The 14,824-nt window shown below is 55.1% G+C and overlaps 5 protein-coding genes across 5 annotated transcripts; 2 read left to right on the forward strand and 3 right to left on the reverse strand.

Annotated features, from left to right (window-relative positions):
- Positions 1 to 2,350: 2,350 nt before the first annotated feature.
- GLRG_02046 (hsp90-like protein) lies at positions 2,351 to 6,467 on the forward strand (the record flags this gene model as incomplete). Its single annotated transcript, XM_008092704.1, has 3 exons — positions 2,351 to 2,412; positions 2,561 to 5,623; positions 5,675 to 6,467. 3 exons carry the CDS (start codon positions 2,351 to 2,353, stop codon positions 6,465 to 6,467), a joined length of 3,918 nt encoding a protein of 1,305 aa, XP_008090895.1.
- Positions 6,468 to 7,503: 1,036 nt separating this feature from the next.
- Positions 7,504 to 8,181, reverse strand: GLRG_02047 (uncharacterized protein; the record flags this gene model as incomplete). The annotated part of the gene is made up of 1 exon (XM_008092705.1): positions 7,504 to 8,181. One exon carries the CDS (start codon positions 8,179 to 8,181, stop codon positions 7,504 to 7,506), a length of 678 nt encoding a protein of 225 aa, XP_008090896.1.
- Positions 8,182 to 9,375: 1,194 nt separating this feature from the next.
- On the reverse strand, positions 9,376 to 9,921 carry GLRG_02048 (uncharacterized protein; the record flags this gene model as incomplete). The annotated part of the gene is made up of 1 exon (XM_008092706.1): positions 9,376 to 9,921. One exon carries the CDS (start codon positions 9,919 to 9,921, stop codon positions 9,376 to 9,378), a length of 546 nt encoding a protein of 181 aa, XP_008090897.1.
- Positions 9,922 to 11,235: 1,314 nt separating this feature from the next.
- On the reverse strand, positions 11,236 to 11,934 carry GLRG_02049 (uncharacterized protein; the record flags this gene model as incomplete). The annotated part of the gene is made up of 1 exon (XM_008092707.1): positions 11,236 to 11,934. One exon carries the CDS (start codon positions 11,932 to 11,934, stop codon positions 11,236 to 11,238), a length of 699 nt encoding a protein of 232 aa, XP_008090898.1.
- Positions 11,935 to 13,889: 1,955 nt separating this feature from the next.
- On the forward strand, positions 13,890 to 14,558 carry GLRG_02050 (GATA zinc finger; the record flags this gene model as incomplete). The annotated part of the gene is made up of 2 exons (XM_008092708.1): positions 13,890 to 13,994; positions 14,049 to 14,558. The coding sequence occupies 2 exons, from the start codon at positions 13,890 to 13,892 to the stop codon at positions 14,556 to 14,558; spliced, it is 615 nt and encodes a 204-aa protein (XP_008090899.1).
- Between the last annotated feature and the right edge of the window lie 266 nt (positions 14,559 to 14,824).

The following is a 14,824-nucleotide window of genomic DNA, read 5'->3' on the forward strand; positions in this document are numbered from 1 at the left end:
GAGCACACAAAATGGATGCACGTGATGTGCGGCAGCATCAAGGTACCTCAAGGAGGTACCTAGGTGCCTAAGGTAATACCTAGGTAGGTACCTATCTGGGGCAGTGTGGTCTGGACTGGGCCATAATCAGGTCCGACCCCTAGGTATGTGCCGTGCCGATCAGATGGACGGAAAAAACTCCGCGGCCAAGGTATGCGATTCTTTGGCAATTGCACAACACAATTTGAGCAAAGAAACTGGCGAAGAGGTCGCAAGAGGGTAAGAGGTAAATGTGCCCTCAATTACACACACCGGATAGCCTAGTAGATTAGGTATGTGTTCGTGTTTGTGGCGGGAAGAGCCAAAAGCACAGCGTCTTAATGGTCTGGAGCGGATGATTGCCCGCCAAACCCCACTTTCCTATTTGCCGCGTGCGGCTCCGCCCTGCCCGCCCTGAGTTAGCTGCCCGGAAAGTGTTCTGGATTCTGGGAAAAGCCTGCTTCCAGGTCGGTCCCCATATCCGATGCAACGATGAGATATGATTTCATACATCGCATAATGTTTGACCCAGACGGTACGGAGCACTTAGGGCAGACATGCAAGCCACACACACGCACACATACGCACTACGTATAGCCCACGACGCAGACAATGCCTAATACAAAAGGGGGAGAAGGGGAGTCGTGGCATCGCAGGACAACGACCTTGCGCCGCTTGTCTACTCTAAGTCATGGTCAGGCGCAACCCTTACATTCTAGGGGCTAGACTAAGTCGGCGGGCTTAATAGCCGGCCGGTGCAGGTAGCGGTTTAGCTAGAAAGGAGAATTAGAATTAACAGAATCAATCTACCTTTAGTAGAATAAAATCGACAGATGGAATTTACATACCTCCCTCCTCCTACGACTATGTAGGCACCCTGACTATAGATTCTACATTTTCTATACTATGACTATCACCATGTGTAGCAAGCTAGGTGGCTAGGGTAGAGCGCTTGTTTTATATGTAATGTGACAAAGGATCTACTGTAGGTAAGGTAAGAAAGCCTAGGTAAGTAAGAGACAAGACAAGGGGACGATCGAGATGCACAAAAGTATCTCTTTAGCATTTGAGGATGCTGATGTAAGAATCGCATACACTAGACGGAAGGAACACTGTCCCGCGCACTGTCCATTCTGAGGCCCACTTCTCTGGGTTGGCAGATAATGTCCAGGCTGGCAGGACGGCAATCGCAGCCAGAAGCCCGCCTTCGGTATTTGAAAATTTCCATCTGTCCAACATGGCAAAACAAATCGAAACAGGGTTCCTAGGGTATCTCTGGTATCGCGATCGCACTGTGAAGCTCCACTCATAACGGACCAATCGATAAGCAGGTGTCTCTTGTCAGGTGGGGCAAACCTGGGCCGGCCCCATGGCAAAGGCAAGAGCTCAGGCCCAGAATAGGTTGGTGCACCTGCTTTTCCCTGCTGCTGCCCCTCCTCTCGCCACCCTCCCTTTGCTCCTGCTCTCCTGGCTGTTGTTGCTTGCTTTTGCTCTTACTAGGTACTGCTCCTACTCCTGCTCCTGCTCCTGCTTCTGCTGCTGCTAAGGAGTACTCCTACTGCTGCTGCCGCTGCCGCTGTAACTCGAGTCTCTCTGAACATCGCCACATGCATGTTTCTTCCAAACTGCATCACCGACTACTCATCACTTTTTTGCGCCGCCTAGTATTCCCAGCCGCCATCTTGCCCTCGTGCTCCTCGGGTTCAACTACGATACGATACGCCTTCTCTTCCGACCGGGCTTCTCCTTTCGCAGTCTCCTCCTCCCTCCCTCTCCTCTGCCGCCATGGTCTAAGCGCGACATTCTCATCCGAGATCGCCTTCAGCATCAGTGGGTGAGTACACCCGATCTTGTGTTCTTCGCATTACCTTGGGATCTGCCCTGTGCGCGCCCGCGTTCCCTTGCTTCTACTCTACCCTGCCCGCGACAGAATCGCCCTTGCTGTCGAGGGCAACCCGATGTGGCGTATCTACCCGCCCCAGCCATCTCCAGATATACCGCCGCGAGGATCTCTGATGGTGGCTTCTGCAAATCTTCTGTCAGTCTCGCATCCATTTGCCTTGACTCCTCGTCGACGTCCTTGTTCATTCTCCGGTCGCCGCCAGACTGTTACTCTCGTCCGATACGGAATCGGACTTGCCAGCAGCCAGTTGTCTTCGCCGCCCTCGTCCTCATTATCATGCCTGATGCTAACCTGCTACTCATCGTAGCTCGGTACCTCGCCTGCTGCGCTACTACTTAACCCTCGGTTGAGTATTCCTGACTGGGTCGAGATATCGTCTCCAACCTACCTGTCGCCGGCTTCCACGGCAAAGTAGCTCCATCTCCTCCCATGGCTGACCAGTCCCATGCCCGGGCCGTCTCGGAAAGCCGCCGTGAGCGGGAGACCTTTAGGTTGGTAATCCTCTTTTTCTTGCCTGTCCGAACGACCTGTTCACCTCCGTCCTGCCCCGCCCCGTTCCCACCGTCTTGTATTATGATGCCCGTCACCATGTTCGGACCTGCGCGCCTCTCAGCATCGCCGATGCTGACCAGTCACCAGATACGACTCCGCCCTTATTTCCCAGGCTACCTATAACGATGCCACCAACTTGATTCCGCCAGCAGGGCTGCGCTCCTCCTCGGACCCAGCCCTGACAGCCTTTGCAGAGCTCGGCGTTCTACGGCTCAATGCCAGCCGTGCCCTCATCTCGCTGTTTGACACCAAGTATCAATACATTATTGCCGAGGCCACCCCGTCTCTGTCGCTGACACCCAAAACCAAGCCCACAGGCCTTGGTCCTGGGGAGCATCTGCTGCTCTCCGGTACAGCCCTGCCGCGCTCCTCTGGCATGTGCGAGCTTGTACTGGTCGCCCCGGAACCCTACGATCACGCGTCTTTGCAGAACGCCGAACTACCAGTGACTGTGATCCCCGATCTTTCAAAAGACCCCAGGACGGCAGGGAGACATCTCTGTCTTAATTCAACAGCGAACCGCTTCTATGCTGGTGTGCCCCTCCGATCAAAAAATGGCATTAATATTGGCGTCTTTGCCGTGCTTGGGGATACCTCTCGCGAGGGGCTTGACGACGTATCGACACGCCTCATGCGGGACATTTCCCTCGTCATTGTCGACTATCTGAACGCTAAACGTAACGAAGACGATCATCGCCGTGCTGATAGAATGGTCCGCGGCGTCGGTAGTTTCATAGAAGGCAAGAGCACCATGTCTGGTTGGAGGCTGGGGAATAACCCGAGTTCATTCTACGACCACCCCTCCCTCGAAGGCGGTCTCAACAAGAACCAGCAGCACATCCAGCAGGAAGACGGGTTGGACACAGCCAATGCTTCCCCTCAACAGCAAGAAGCATCTTTGAATGATTGGAAGGAATCAACAGAATACCTGAAGGCGACAGGGACCCATGGGCGGACGAGCGATGAAGCGTTTGTGCCGTCTGTCTCCGGCGAGTCCGCGAAAAACGCTCGAAATGCGCCAGATGGCTCAGTGCACGAAGATCGGGGCTCTCACGATGCCCAGCTGCGCCACATCTTCTCAAAGGCATCCAACGTCGTTCGTGAAGCCATCGAGGTCGAGAGCGTCTTGTTCTTGGATGCCACTATTGGCTCGTTTGGTGGGTTGGCCGAATCCAAATCTGTCCATGTCACGTCAACGGGTGCCAAATCGCCGTCGTCGTCGTCGAGCGACGAGAAGAGCAGTTCAGGCACAGGGAGCAGTGACCATAGTTTCGTCAGCCGCGAAGAAGCCACCTGTCGTGTGTTGGGTTTCTCAAGCTCGGCCGTATCAAGCATCGACGGCGACCTGCCTTCCCAAAGCCAGGCCTCCGTATCCGAAGAGTTTCTCGCCAAGCTACTACGACGCTATCCTGAGGGCAAGATCTTCAATTTCGACGAGAACGGCACCATACAGTCGAGCGACCTTTCTGGCGACGATCACAGCTTGGTCGTGCAGACGCCCGTTGATGATGTACCCGAGCCTCCACTAACACCGACTGGCAACAAACGCAAAAGTCGGAGGCGACCCAAGAACCCGTTTTCGAGGCGCAACGAAGGAAAGCTTCTCGGTGATATCTTCTCGGGCGCGCGGAGCATTGCGCTGGTCCCCCTTTGGAACGCCCAGAAGCAACGTTGGCATGCCGGGGGTTTTGTCTCCACCAAAACCCCCACGCGGGTTCTCACCATTGAGGGAGAGCTCAGCTATCTACGGGCATTTGCGGCGGCTATAATGTCCGAAGTTCATCGCCTCGACTCGATGCTGGTGGACAAAGCCAAGACGGACCTCCTGAGCTCCCTTTCTCACGAACTTCGATCGCCGCTGCACGGCATCATCCTCGGCTCGGAACTGCTTCACGATACGCCCCTGGATGCATTTCAGGGCGAAACGCTCGTATCCATCGAGAATTGCGGACGCACCCTCTTGGAGACCATTGATCACCTTCTCGACTGGAGCAAGATTAACAACTTCATCAGCCCGTCGAAGCGTCGAAGCAGCACTGCTGACGTCGGCGACAGAGGTCTCAGGAACCGTGATCAAAAAATTAGCATCGAGTCCGGCATGATGAGCATTACATCCAACGTGGACGTTGATGTGCTAGCTGAAGAGGTTGTTGAGAGCATCTGCGCCGGGTTCAGCTACCAACGGGTGTCTGTTGCCCAGCTGGCCAGCAACCGACCGGGCCAGCACGCGGATTCGAGTGCGATACGCAGGCTTGACAGCATGCAGGCGATGGAAGACATGGCTTCGGGAACAGACAGACTCGGCGACATGGAGCTCGTCCTAGGCGACGTGTCTGTGACGTTCGACGTCAGTCCTGCGGCATCATGGCGCTATCATACTCAGCCTGGCGCAATCCGGCGGATCATAATGAATCTGCTGGGCAACTCACTCAAGTACACCAGCAAGGGATTCGTCAATGTCTGCGTGACTCAGATAAAAAAGAAGGAGGATAGCCCCTCAGATACGGGCAAGATCCAGATCGACGTGGTTGATTCTGGGCGAGGCATCAGCGAGGACTACCTCCGAAATCATCTCTTCTCTCCTTTTGCGCAGGAAGATAGCCTGTCTGCTGGGACTGGCCTGGGCCTGAGCTTGGTTAACCGGATCGTCGCTAAGCTGCGTGGGTCCATCCAGGTTTGGAGCAAGGTTGGTCGCGGGACCAAAGTGACGGTGCAGCTCCCACTGCGGGCTGCTGTCCTGACATCGCCAGCAATCAGCCATACAGGCACCGTTGGTTTTGACGACTTCCAGGCATCAGTGAGCGAGCTCGGAGGTCTCCGGGTTAAGCTCCTCGGCTTTCCAGACGACTACGGAGTTCAATCGGTTGGCGACTTGTCGAGCCACACGCCAAGCGAGGGCAAGTTGGTGGCGAATATCTGCAGAGAGTGGCTCAAAATGCTCATCATTGGCCAATCTTCGGAGGAACAGCTCCTCCCCGACTTGGTCTTATCCAATGAACGACACCTGGATCGGCTCCTGTCTGAACGACGCCAAGGCGCGATATTTACACCCGTCGTGATAATATGTCGGAACGCTCTGATTGCGCGGCAGCTAGCAACGTCGCCGCGGTTCACTGGCAAGCGCGTTGTTTTCGAGTTCATCTCGCAGCCGTAAGTTTTCTATGCTCACATAACATTATGCCGAACTGACATTTCGTCCAGCATTGGCCCGAGAAAGCTTGCCAAGGTCTTGCTGCTGAGCTTCAGGCGGTGGACTCGAACACAGGCTGGTGCCATTCCGACGCCTACACAATTATCTCTGACGAATGGCAATCGGTCAGATTTGAATGATGATACACCTACTGGTCAGGGCATAGAAAGCAGTGCCAACGTAGGAAGCACGGAGGCTCTGCCGGAACTTCCCAGCGAGGACGAGTCGAAGCCCGACAAGCACGAAGGTAGCGACCAGGCAAAGGCATCGGGGCTCGGCAAGGACAGCCAACTAGAGGGATCCAAGGAAAGTCATGTGTCGGGTGCTGGCGAGGATATCGCGCTTCCAGATCGACCGAAGCGAGCACAAACACCTGCCTCGGACTCCAAAAGCGGCGAGCGATCAAGAAAAGACCGTAAAAGTCGGTTAAAGTTCCTGTTGGTGGACGACAATGCGCTCAATCTGAAGATACTGGCATCCTACATGAAGAAACTGGGGCACGAGTTTCAGAATGCCATGGATGGACAAGAAGCCCTGGATATATTCCGCAAGGCTGGTGGGGGGTTTCAATTCGTTCTCATGGACATCTCGATGCCTGTCATGGATGGATTCGAGGCAACGCGCCGTATCCGCGCTATCGAGGCGGAGCAGTGCCTAACGCGCTGCCACATCTTTGCGCTCACGAGCCTTGCGTCAGCGAGCGCGCAGCAAGAGGCGTTTGCCAGTGGGATCGACTTGTTTCTTACCAAACCTGTGCGGTTGAAAGAGCTTAGCAAGATCCTGGAGGCGAAGGGGGTCGCATAATTTCGTGAGCGAACCGTCCGGGTACGACGATGACATAATGAGGTAAGTGGTGAGGGGCAAAGGCATAGACGATGCGACGGGAATTGCGAATGTTTCGGACATGGTAAAATCGATACCCATTTTGTTGGACTGTGTAGTACAGCCGGCCAGAGTTATTAGACTTCTTTTGGGTGGGTCGGCGCATGGGTTTGACGGATGGTCCGTAAGCGTTACTATTTTGCTGTATCCAAAAATACATAGGAGCAGTGAAGCAAGGTGTATTCGTTGCCAGGTGTCTCGTAACTTTGTACAAAGGGAAAAGGGGACAGGCTGTTGGCTGCAATCTGTGAGTCTGCGCACATTCAGATATCGAGACCGAGGCCGGCGGCACGCACGCGTAGAGTCAGCTCTCTTCTTGTCTTGGAGGCCGGGAAGCCTCTTTCCCGGTTCCTCTGAGTCTCGTAATCGTGCATCTTTAACTGGATGTCATGGGGGTGAGAAACGGGCTGTGTATTCCTGTACCAGACCAGTCTATTCCTACCGGTAAGGCCGTGATGCTATTAATCTATCGAAACGAAACCTGGACCGTGTTGGCCTACAATACCCCGGAACACTCCCGAGCTTGATGACGATGTTATGAGCAAATAGACCCCTCCCTCCCTCCCATCCAATCCGGTTGTTTTCCAACGAGTCCACCGTCAAGCTCTAGCGATACAGCCCCAACCGAGCATTGGCGGCGCGACATCTGGCAACAGAATCTCGGCAGCAGCTGCCACTGATGCCGCGTAAACATGGGATTTGACTAAGAAGGGCGATGAAAGCAGAAAAGGCACGTCGGGTGAAGCGAAGCTTGGTCAAATACAATTCCGGAATCACTAGGGTAACGCGGGCGGGCGTGTGTTAGTCCAGTAGTCAGATGCGTTTACGCGGGTAGGGGGGTACAAAAGCTCACCAAGTCCGTGACCCGTAGCCACTTTGGCGGTGATGCGGTAGTTCAAACCCCCATGTCCCCATCGCGGGAAGCAGGCGAGAACCCCCTCGACCCCCCGACGAGACATCAGGACCACCAGTCAAAGACCTCGTCCCGCTCGCCCTTCTTGACCTTCTTGCGCAGGGTGGCGAGATTCTTGTTGATCATGCGGCGGGCGGCGGCCTCGGCCCTGGCGCGGCCGGGGGCGTCGGCGTCGTCGTCCCAGACGTACTGGTGGTCCCGGAACCAGGCGAGGTGGGGGCCGGGGCGGAGGCGGCCGGCCTTAGCGGCGGCGAAGCGGGCGCGGATGCGTTCGCCGACGCGCTTGAGGCCTCCTCCCCCTCCTCCTCCTCTTCCTTCTCCATCATCGCTGTTGCCGTCGCCGGCGAGCCACTTGTTAAGCTCGTTGGGGCGGACGCCGAGCTCGATCATGAGGGCGGCGTAGACCATGGAGAGGTGGGCGCGGTCGGGGCCGGAGAAGCAGCGGTCGAAGCCGAAGTCGGCGAGGACGCGAGGGTCGGTGGGGACCTCGTCGTTGCGGAGGGCGGCGGAGAGGGCGTGTGCGGCGGTGTGTCTGGCCGGGGTGGTTTTGGGGACCGTCTTCCTGGCCGTCTTGGTCTGGGGGACCGTCTTTCTGGCCGTCGTGGTCTGGGGGACCGTCTTTCTGGCCGTCGTGGTTTGGGGGACCGTCTTCCTGGCCGTCTTGGTCTGGGGGACCGTCTTTCTGGCCGTCGTGGCTTTGGGGACCGTCTTTCTGGCCGCCATGATTTCCGGCGGACGGTAGAGGATGATGGGAGTTGTGTATGCCTTTGCAAGTTATGACTGCAAGATGTGGTGTTGAAGTGTATGTATGTGTGTGTGTGTTTGCAAAAGGGAGGTTGGCAGTGCAAAAGTTTGGAGTGTGTTGATGGATGAGAGGAAGGAGAGGGAAAGAGGAAGCGATGTTTCTCGACTTCTCGAAAAAAGGAGATCCAGAGGAAGGAGGGTTTTGTTTTTTTCCCCTTCTGAAAACGTTCAGGTGCTGCCCGGTCCAAACAGACGGTATGGACAGGCGCGATGAGTTGACGTTTGCCTGTCCGTTGTCACGGGCTGAACTGCAGCTGAGGTGAGGCGGCACCTTTGTTTCCCGGCCGCACTCACTCATACGAGCGGGCTTGGAGTTATGAAGACTTGAGGAGGTTGCGCGGGATGTTATGGTATAGGGGCGTGGGAACTGGGAACGGGGGAGCATAAGTCCAGTCCTGTACGCGAGCATCCGCCTCTCCAGGTTTTTTCCTTTTCCTTTTTTCACGTTTTGAGTTCAGGGTGAACAGGTCTTTGGCGTATGGAAGCCCCGAGAAGGATCGCGACTATAACGCGTGTTTGTGTTCATTTGTTCATATTTGGGGTGAAGGGGGGGGGAGCGTCTGAAGGGAGTCTACTCTGGTTGCCTCCTCCTGGCTAACCTAACCTCTATCTACCAATTCGCTTTGAGCCAGGACCGAGCCGAATGGAGACTCTGCAAGTTGCTGCAGAAATCGTATCCACGTGAGAGGCGACTGATGGTGTGATATGGAAGCGAGCTGTTCTTTTCCCGGCTTGGGAGAAACGGCACAGTATTTAGGAGCGTGTTTTTCAGAGGGAGACTGCGGATTTTCTTCCGCGGTCTTACCGGAAGTGAAAGGAGGCCTGGGAAGGCGAGGGTATGATGGATAATACGGCTTGAACAAGCCTAAACAAATGATGTTTGCAGCTTTTCAGAAACTTCTTGTTAGGCAGCATAATCTATAGGTAGATATTCCACCAAGGACTAGAAATCAAACAAGACTCAGGTGGACGGCAAGACTAGGTGGACGGCACATACAACAGCCCCGGGGTTCTTTCTTCAGAACAAAAAAGAACCCTCGTCTCGCGAGTCTACGGATAACCCAAGACAAGGAAAAGCCGGCGAGAGAGAGAGAGAGACGTCCGCGGTCCACGCTAGGAATGCAGGTAGGTCTCCCCGTTCTTCCACCGGCGCGCCATCTCGACGAGCCACAGCTCCCACTCGGCCTCGCTCTGGAACCCGGTGGTCATGCCGCCCTCTGTGGCGTCGATGGCCAGCTCGATGTCCTCCTTGCGCATGCCCTTCCACTCGGCCGGCCACTTCTTCCGGTTCTCGAGCGCCTCGAAGCGGAAGACGGGCGTGTCGTGGCCGAAGCGGTCGCAGCGGAAGACAGATTGCCCGTGCTCAGCGAACCAGGCCCGGCGCGCCTCAGGGACGCGCGAGGGCTCGGCCTCGAGGGCCTGCTGGATGCCGGCGTGCAGCTTGAGGTTCGTCAGCCACAGGTGGACCTTGCGGTAGTGGACGCCGAGGTCGAAGACGAGCGTGTTGTAGACACCGAGGAGGGCGAGGCGGTCGGCGTCGGAAGCGAGGCGGGTGAAGTACCACGTCTTGAGGGTGTCGAGGTCGCTCGGCAGCCGGGTCGTGTCCTGCATGAGGGCGAGGAACTCGGGGTGGGCCAGGACGGCCGAGTGGTAGTCCATTTTGTCCGCTGTTTTCTCCTTCTTTTTTCCTTTCCGAAACAACTTTAGCTGTTGTTGCAATTTGCCGGTGATCTAATAGTGGATGAGATGATGAGGTTAGATTTGGCCCGAGGGAAACTAGGCGCTATTTATCCAAGATCTATTTACTCCTTACGGTTGAAAAAATATGGAAAGGCTCGCCAGCTTCCACGGATAGCGGCAAGCCAAGAGAGTCGGCGCGAAGCATGGAAAGAATGTATCAAGTTATTGATTCAATATTGTTTGTTCGAGTCCATTCGACCATTAAGCACTTGTGGTTTTTCAATCAAGGGTGAGCTGTGGTCCTTGTCGGGTCTTTGTCGCCATCTACAACCACCATGAGCTGAAAAGAGAGGAGAAACTGCAGGGGGTTGGCAGCCCGAGTCGTACGGCTTTAGCTTGGGCAGGTTACCCCTTTACGAAGCAATTGTGCCTTTTGGAAGTATCCAAAGGAGGGAGAGAGAGAGAGAGAGAGCCTCAAAGACGACTTCTTTCATCCTTTGTGCTGGCGGGGACGAATGCGCGATACCTCGTTGGCTATTCCAGTCGCCCTTGTCCAGTTATCTAATGGCAACCTCATATAGAGAGCGGCCGGATTTGGGATGTCAATGTAGATGCGTACCGAGTTGGATATATGCGGTTCCAGTATCGTGGCCCAGTCGCGTGGTGTGTCGACAAGCGGGAAGGAAGAAAAGATATGCGCGATCCCTGGATACTAGCAATATCCCTTACCTTTGAGATCCTGCGTATCTTTGTTGTCAGAGTCCGGTTCGGTTGTCATAAACGTACAATACTAGTACGAGCCAGGAAATCGTGCTGCGTTAGAATCTCGTTCCCGATGTCTCTGTTGATGTGAGTACCAATGCCATGATTTGGGTCTCGCAGATATTACTGGCCCTATTGAGCCGCTATCCTATGTGCCGGCAAATATCCATTCAGCCTTTTTCCTTAGTTCCCTTTTGCTAGGTCATTTTCTTCCGCCACACTCTTGCCAGTATATCCTTCCAGTTGTCGGGGATCCAATCCCAAAGGCCAGCGAGGCATCGCCCTGCCAAAATCCTTTGGACGATTCGTGATATAGGTAGCACCAAAACTGGAGCTACGGTTGGCTCATTACTGTTGTGTCCACGCGAACTAGGAAGCTGGAATCGCAACAAGCTGTAGCTTTTGATAGAGCAGGTGCTGCGACAGCAGGAGCCATCACTCACTTGATTCAAGAAGCTTCTGCCTCTTTGCTGGAAAATTTTGGTAAGCTTGGATGACGTTCTTTGCGTGTTGCTGATTCAAGAATTAAGCTTACCTAGATGAGGACTTGCGCAGCGGACTTGGACCGATTCCTGCGGCCTTCTTCTTCTGGAACTCGGTGTGTCGACCATGTGCCCCGGGCACCTTGTTGGTGTCGTCAAGCGCATTTCTGTTCCGCTTTCTGCTATACTTGGAAGTCTTATTGGGTCGAGGAGATGAAGCCCCGTTCACGGCACCGCCAGGAATGTCTTCCTGCATCACTGCTTCCTTGTCCGGTAGACGCAAAGGCTCACCCTTGAGCTTGAGGTCGTAGGCCTGGCCCGCCCTAGCCCAAGCGTCGCCGTTCCCGAGACCCCAGACATAGGGGTGGTCGACGGCGAACTGGTACTCGCCCGGCGCGGCGTCCTTCTGTTGCTCCAGTCGCGCAAGGACCTTCTGTCCCAGCCTCTTCCTGCCCTTGGACGCCCACTTGCGAAGTCTCGCGGACGGCACGTCGAGCGCTCTGTATACGCGGAGCAGCTTGTGTTCGTCGTGCGGCAAGAAGCTGAGGAGCCGGTCGAAGCAGAAGTCGGACCTGGTCTGCAGGTCGGTGGGCGGCTTTCCACGAGAGATGGCCGTGGAGAGGACGTTGATGGTGGGGACTCCGTAGGCGGACCGACCTGGGGTGGACTGATCTTTTGGGGGCTGCGTGTCGGGTTTGGCGATGGCTTTGCCCTTGGATCGAAGAGATGGACCGGCTGGCTGGGACATGATGCTTAACTGGGAGATCTTTGTAGCAGAAAGGGATGTCAGAGATGGATCGTCCAGCGTGTCAACGTTGTGATAAGAGTGACTTGCCTTGCACATTTGCCAATATTTGAGGACGAAGGTGGAAATCTCGATGCTACGAGCTTGTTGCCGTAGTAAACCGATCAAATCTTGACCTTTTTTTCTCTCTAACCTAGTTGATTAAGTAAGGCCTAGCCTGGCCTGCCCATAAAGAAGGGAAAGAGCCATCGCGAAACTCGAGAGACGGGTAGGCATGAGCGAGGCAAGTGCGCTCTCGAGCAGGCGGTCTCGCGGTCGCGCCTGCCTCGAAGGAATCGGCTTCCACGAGGCAGGGCAGGAGCAAGTGTATCAGTGCAAAGTGGATCATCATGAGGCCGATGCATATGAAGAAGGCGAGATGACATTCGGCAAACGGGCAGGGTCCAGATGACGACGCCACGGTTCAAGTTGGATTGTAACTTGGTGGTTCTGCGGCTTGACGTGTCGGAGCCTAGCGGAATATGTCTTTGCAGAACCCGGCCGAGTCGTTGAACCGAAGCGAGAATGAAAGCGATGGACAGACAGATGGATAGACTGCCCCCTCTCGCACATGGGAATCAGGCTCACCAACAATCGCCACCCCGATCTCCCCGGTGATTGGTTGAGCAAGGATGATGAGGAGTTCCGGCAGAGTCTTCAACTACTGGGTTCGATTGGACGTTGCGGGTGAATCAAGCGAGACTCCCTCAGGTCGGCACCAGTAAGAGTCCGGAGACCCTCACACCCAAAGCTGGCTTTCCCTAGGTAGATGCCCATCCCTTCCGCATTACGAAGGACTTGCGGTGCAAGACACTACACAGTTACATACTATATATATGCGTGTGTAAGTGTACAGTACTAGGTAGAAAGTCTGGCCACAGCAATAAGGATCACCAAACAAAAGCTACAGCAGATGGTTGAGAGACAGGGCCTTTCGTGGTGCACCATGAAGTGACCTCGAGCCACTCACGGGTTCCCCTCTTCGACTCTTGGTTGGGTTTATCCTTATTGCTATAGCCAGACTTTTCACCTAGTGACTATACTTATGTGTTTGCGTATGTGTATGTACGATGGTATCCGGTCGAAGTAAAAGCTCCCTGTCAGGTAACTGATACGCACCCCCCTACTACAAAACTTCTCTGTTGGTGAATATTCCCCTCTTATAATGATGTCAGCTATGGGGGGTAACATGGCTGGGAGCTTTTAGTTACCCCTACCACCCTGTACAACCCTGAGATTTACTTTTCGGTTGGTGCGCCGAGTCTGCGTCAATGCGCGCAACACTGACGTTCATTCAATGTCAGTTTAACGTCTTGTCAACTGTTGAGGGGTACAAACAAGGCGTCCGGCACGCCAACGGCCAATGAAATCAAGAGCACAGAACCGAGTCCCGGCTTGATTGGGCAAGAAAGCGGTCAATCACAACATCAGTCGAAAGTCTACTGCTGACTCTGCTGACTGATATTCATACCTCAGGTAGGCAGATACAGGTACCTAGGTAGTTAACCACCTGACCTGTAGGTAGGCATGCACGGCAGGCACCTACCTAGTTTGTCTAGCACGCAGGTACGTACCGTACAATGGAATGCAGGGTCTTATGCAACTTCTCCTCTTTATTGCATTGAAAATCCCTTTAAAAAGCCCGATGCCCCATCACCCCCGGTGTCCGATCCCGAACAGAATCCTCGATCTCTACACCACATTCCCCAAGTACTGATCGTCCCCTCTTCCATCGCCGCCCCACTTTACTTGGCTACCTAGTAACTGCAGTGTACGGATAGCTTATTCCTCTTTTCATCGGAATCCCCTCCGTCTCCGTTTCTCGGCCGAGTCACACCATTCCCATGACTTGCTCCGAAACACAAACCGTCGTCCGAACCACGTCCGACCTGACTATCCCTATTCGGCCGCCCAGTAACATGGTCCCCATTGGACCGTGTCTGTCGAGCGGTGAGGAAAGTCCTCCGCGACGTCTGGTGCCCCTTTCCCTGAACCAACTGAAAGCCGGCGAGATCATTCAACGAGTAAGTTTTCTGCATTCCCTCGTGGCAGCCGTACTAGGCGATCCCTCCAAATAGAGTGCTTACGCCTTGTCTTTTCCCCAGGTGCACGGCGATGCCAAGAACCTCGTCTGTAGCATCGAGGGCCTGCTCCAGTGCCGCGCCCTTCCCGCCACCGGCGCCGGCCACGTCGTTCCCAAGACCATCCTCGGGAACCCCGCCCTGCTCGCCGTCCAGCGCCAGTCGCGGGACATTACCGGCGATATGCGCGAGCTGATCTCCCTCTCCCGCCGCGAGACCACGCTCATCACGCGCAATTTTGACCACGCCCGCAGGATGCGGCACCACCGCCGCGTCATCGAGGAGCGCCACCGCGCCGCCCGCGCCCATCACCAGCGCCCCGAGACTGATGACGTCTCCCAGCTCGTATGCCACGCCTGCAACACCCGCCGCACGCCGCAGTGGCGCAGCGGCCCGGCCGGTCCCTGCACCCTGTGCAACGTCTGCGGGCTGGTCCACGCCATGAGGATGCGGAAGCTGGGACGCACCAGGAGCAAGAAGGCTTCGGCGTCGTCCTACACTTCGTGAGGCCATGAACATGTTGTCTGTGCTTGACGAGAGAGATGGTTATTTTCTCTCATTTCTTGCTCTTTTTTCCTTTTTTCCCCCCTCTCGTCATCTGATTCCCTTCTTTTACCCCCCCTCCCCTCTCGGTCTGTTTCCTCGGACCACGGGTATCATTCTGGGTCTGACTTCTCCGACCATTTTGGGTTGGCTTCTTTTGGGATTTTTTTTCTGGGATAAACACGATACCACATGATACCAATACTTGTGTGCAGGTTAGCATCGGCGTC

This window comes from Colletotrichum graminicola (genome assembly GCF_000149035.1).
Source record: "Colletotrichum graminicola M1.001 genomic scaffold supercont1.6, whole genome shotgun sequence".
In the NCBI taxonomy this organism is placed as follows: Eukaryota; Fungi; Ascomycota; class Sordariomycetes; order Glomerellales; family Glomerellaceae; genus Colletotrichum; species Colletotrichum graminicola.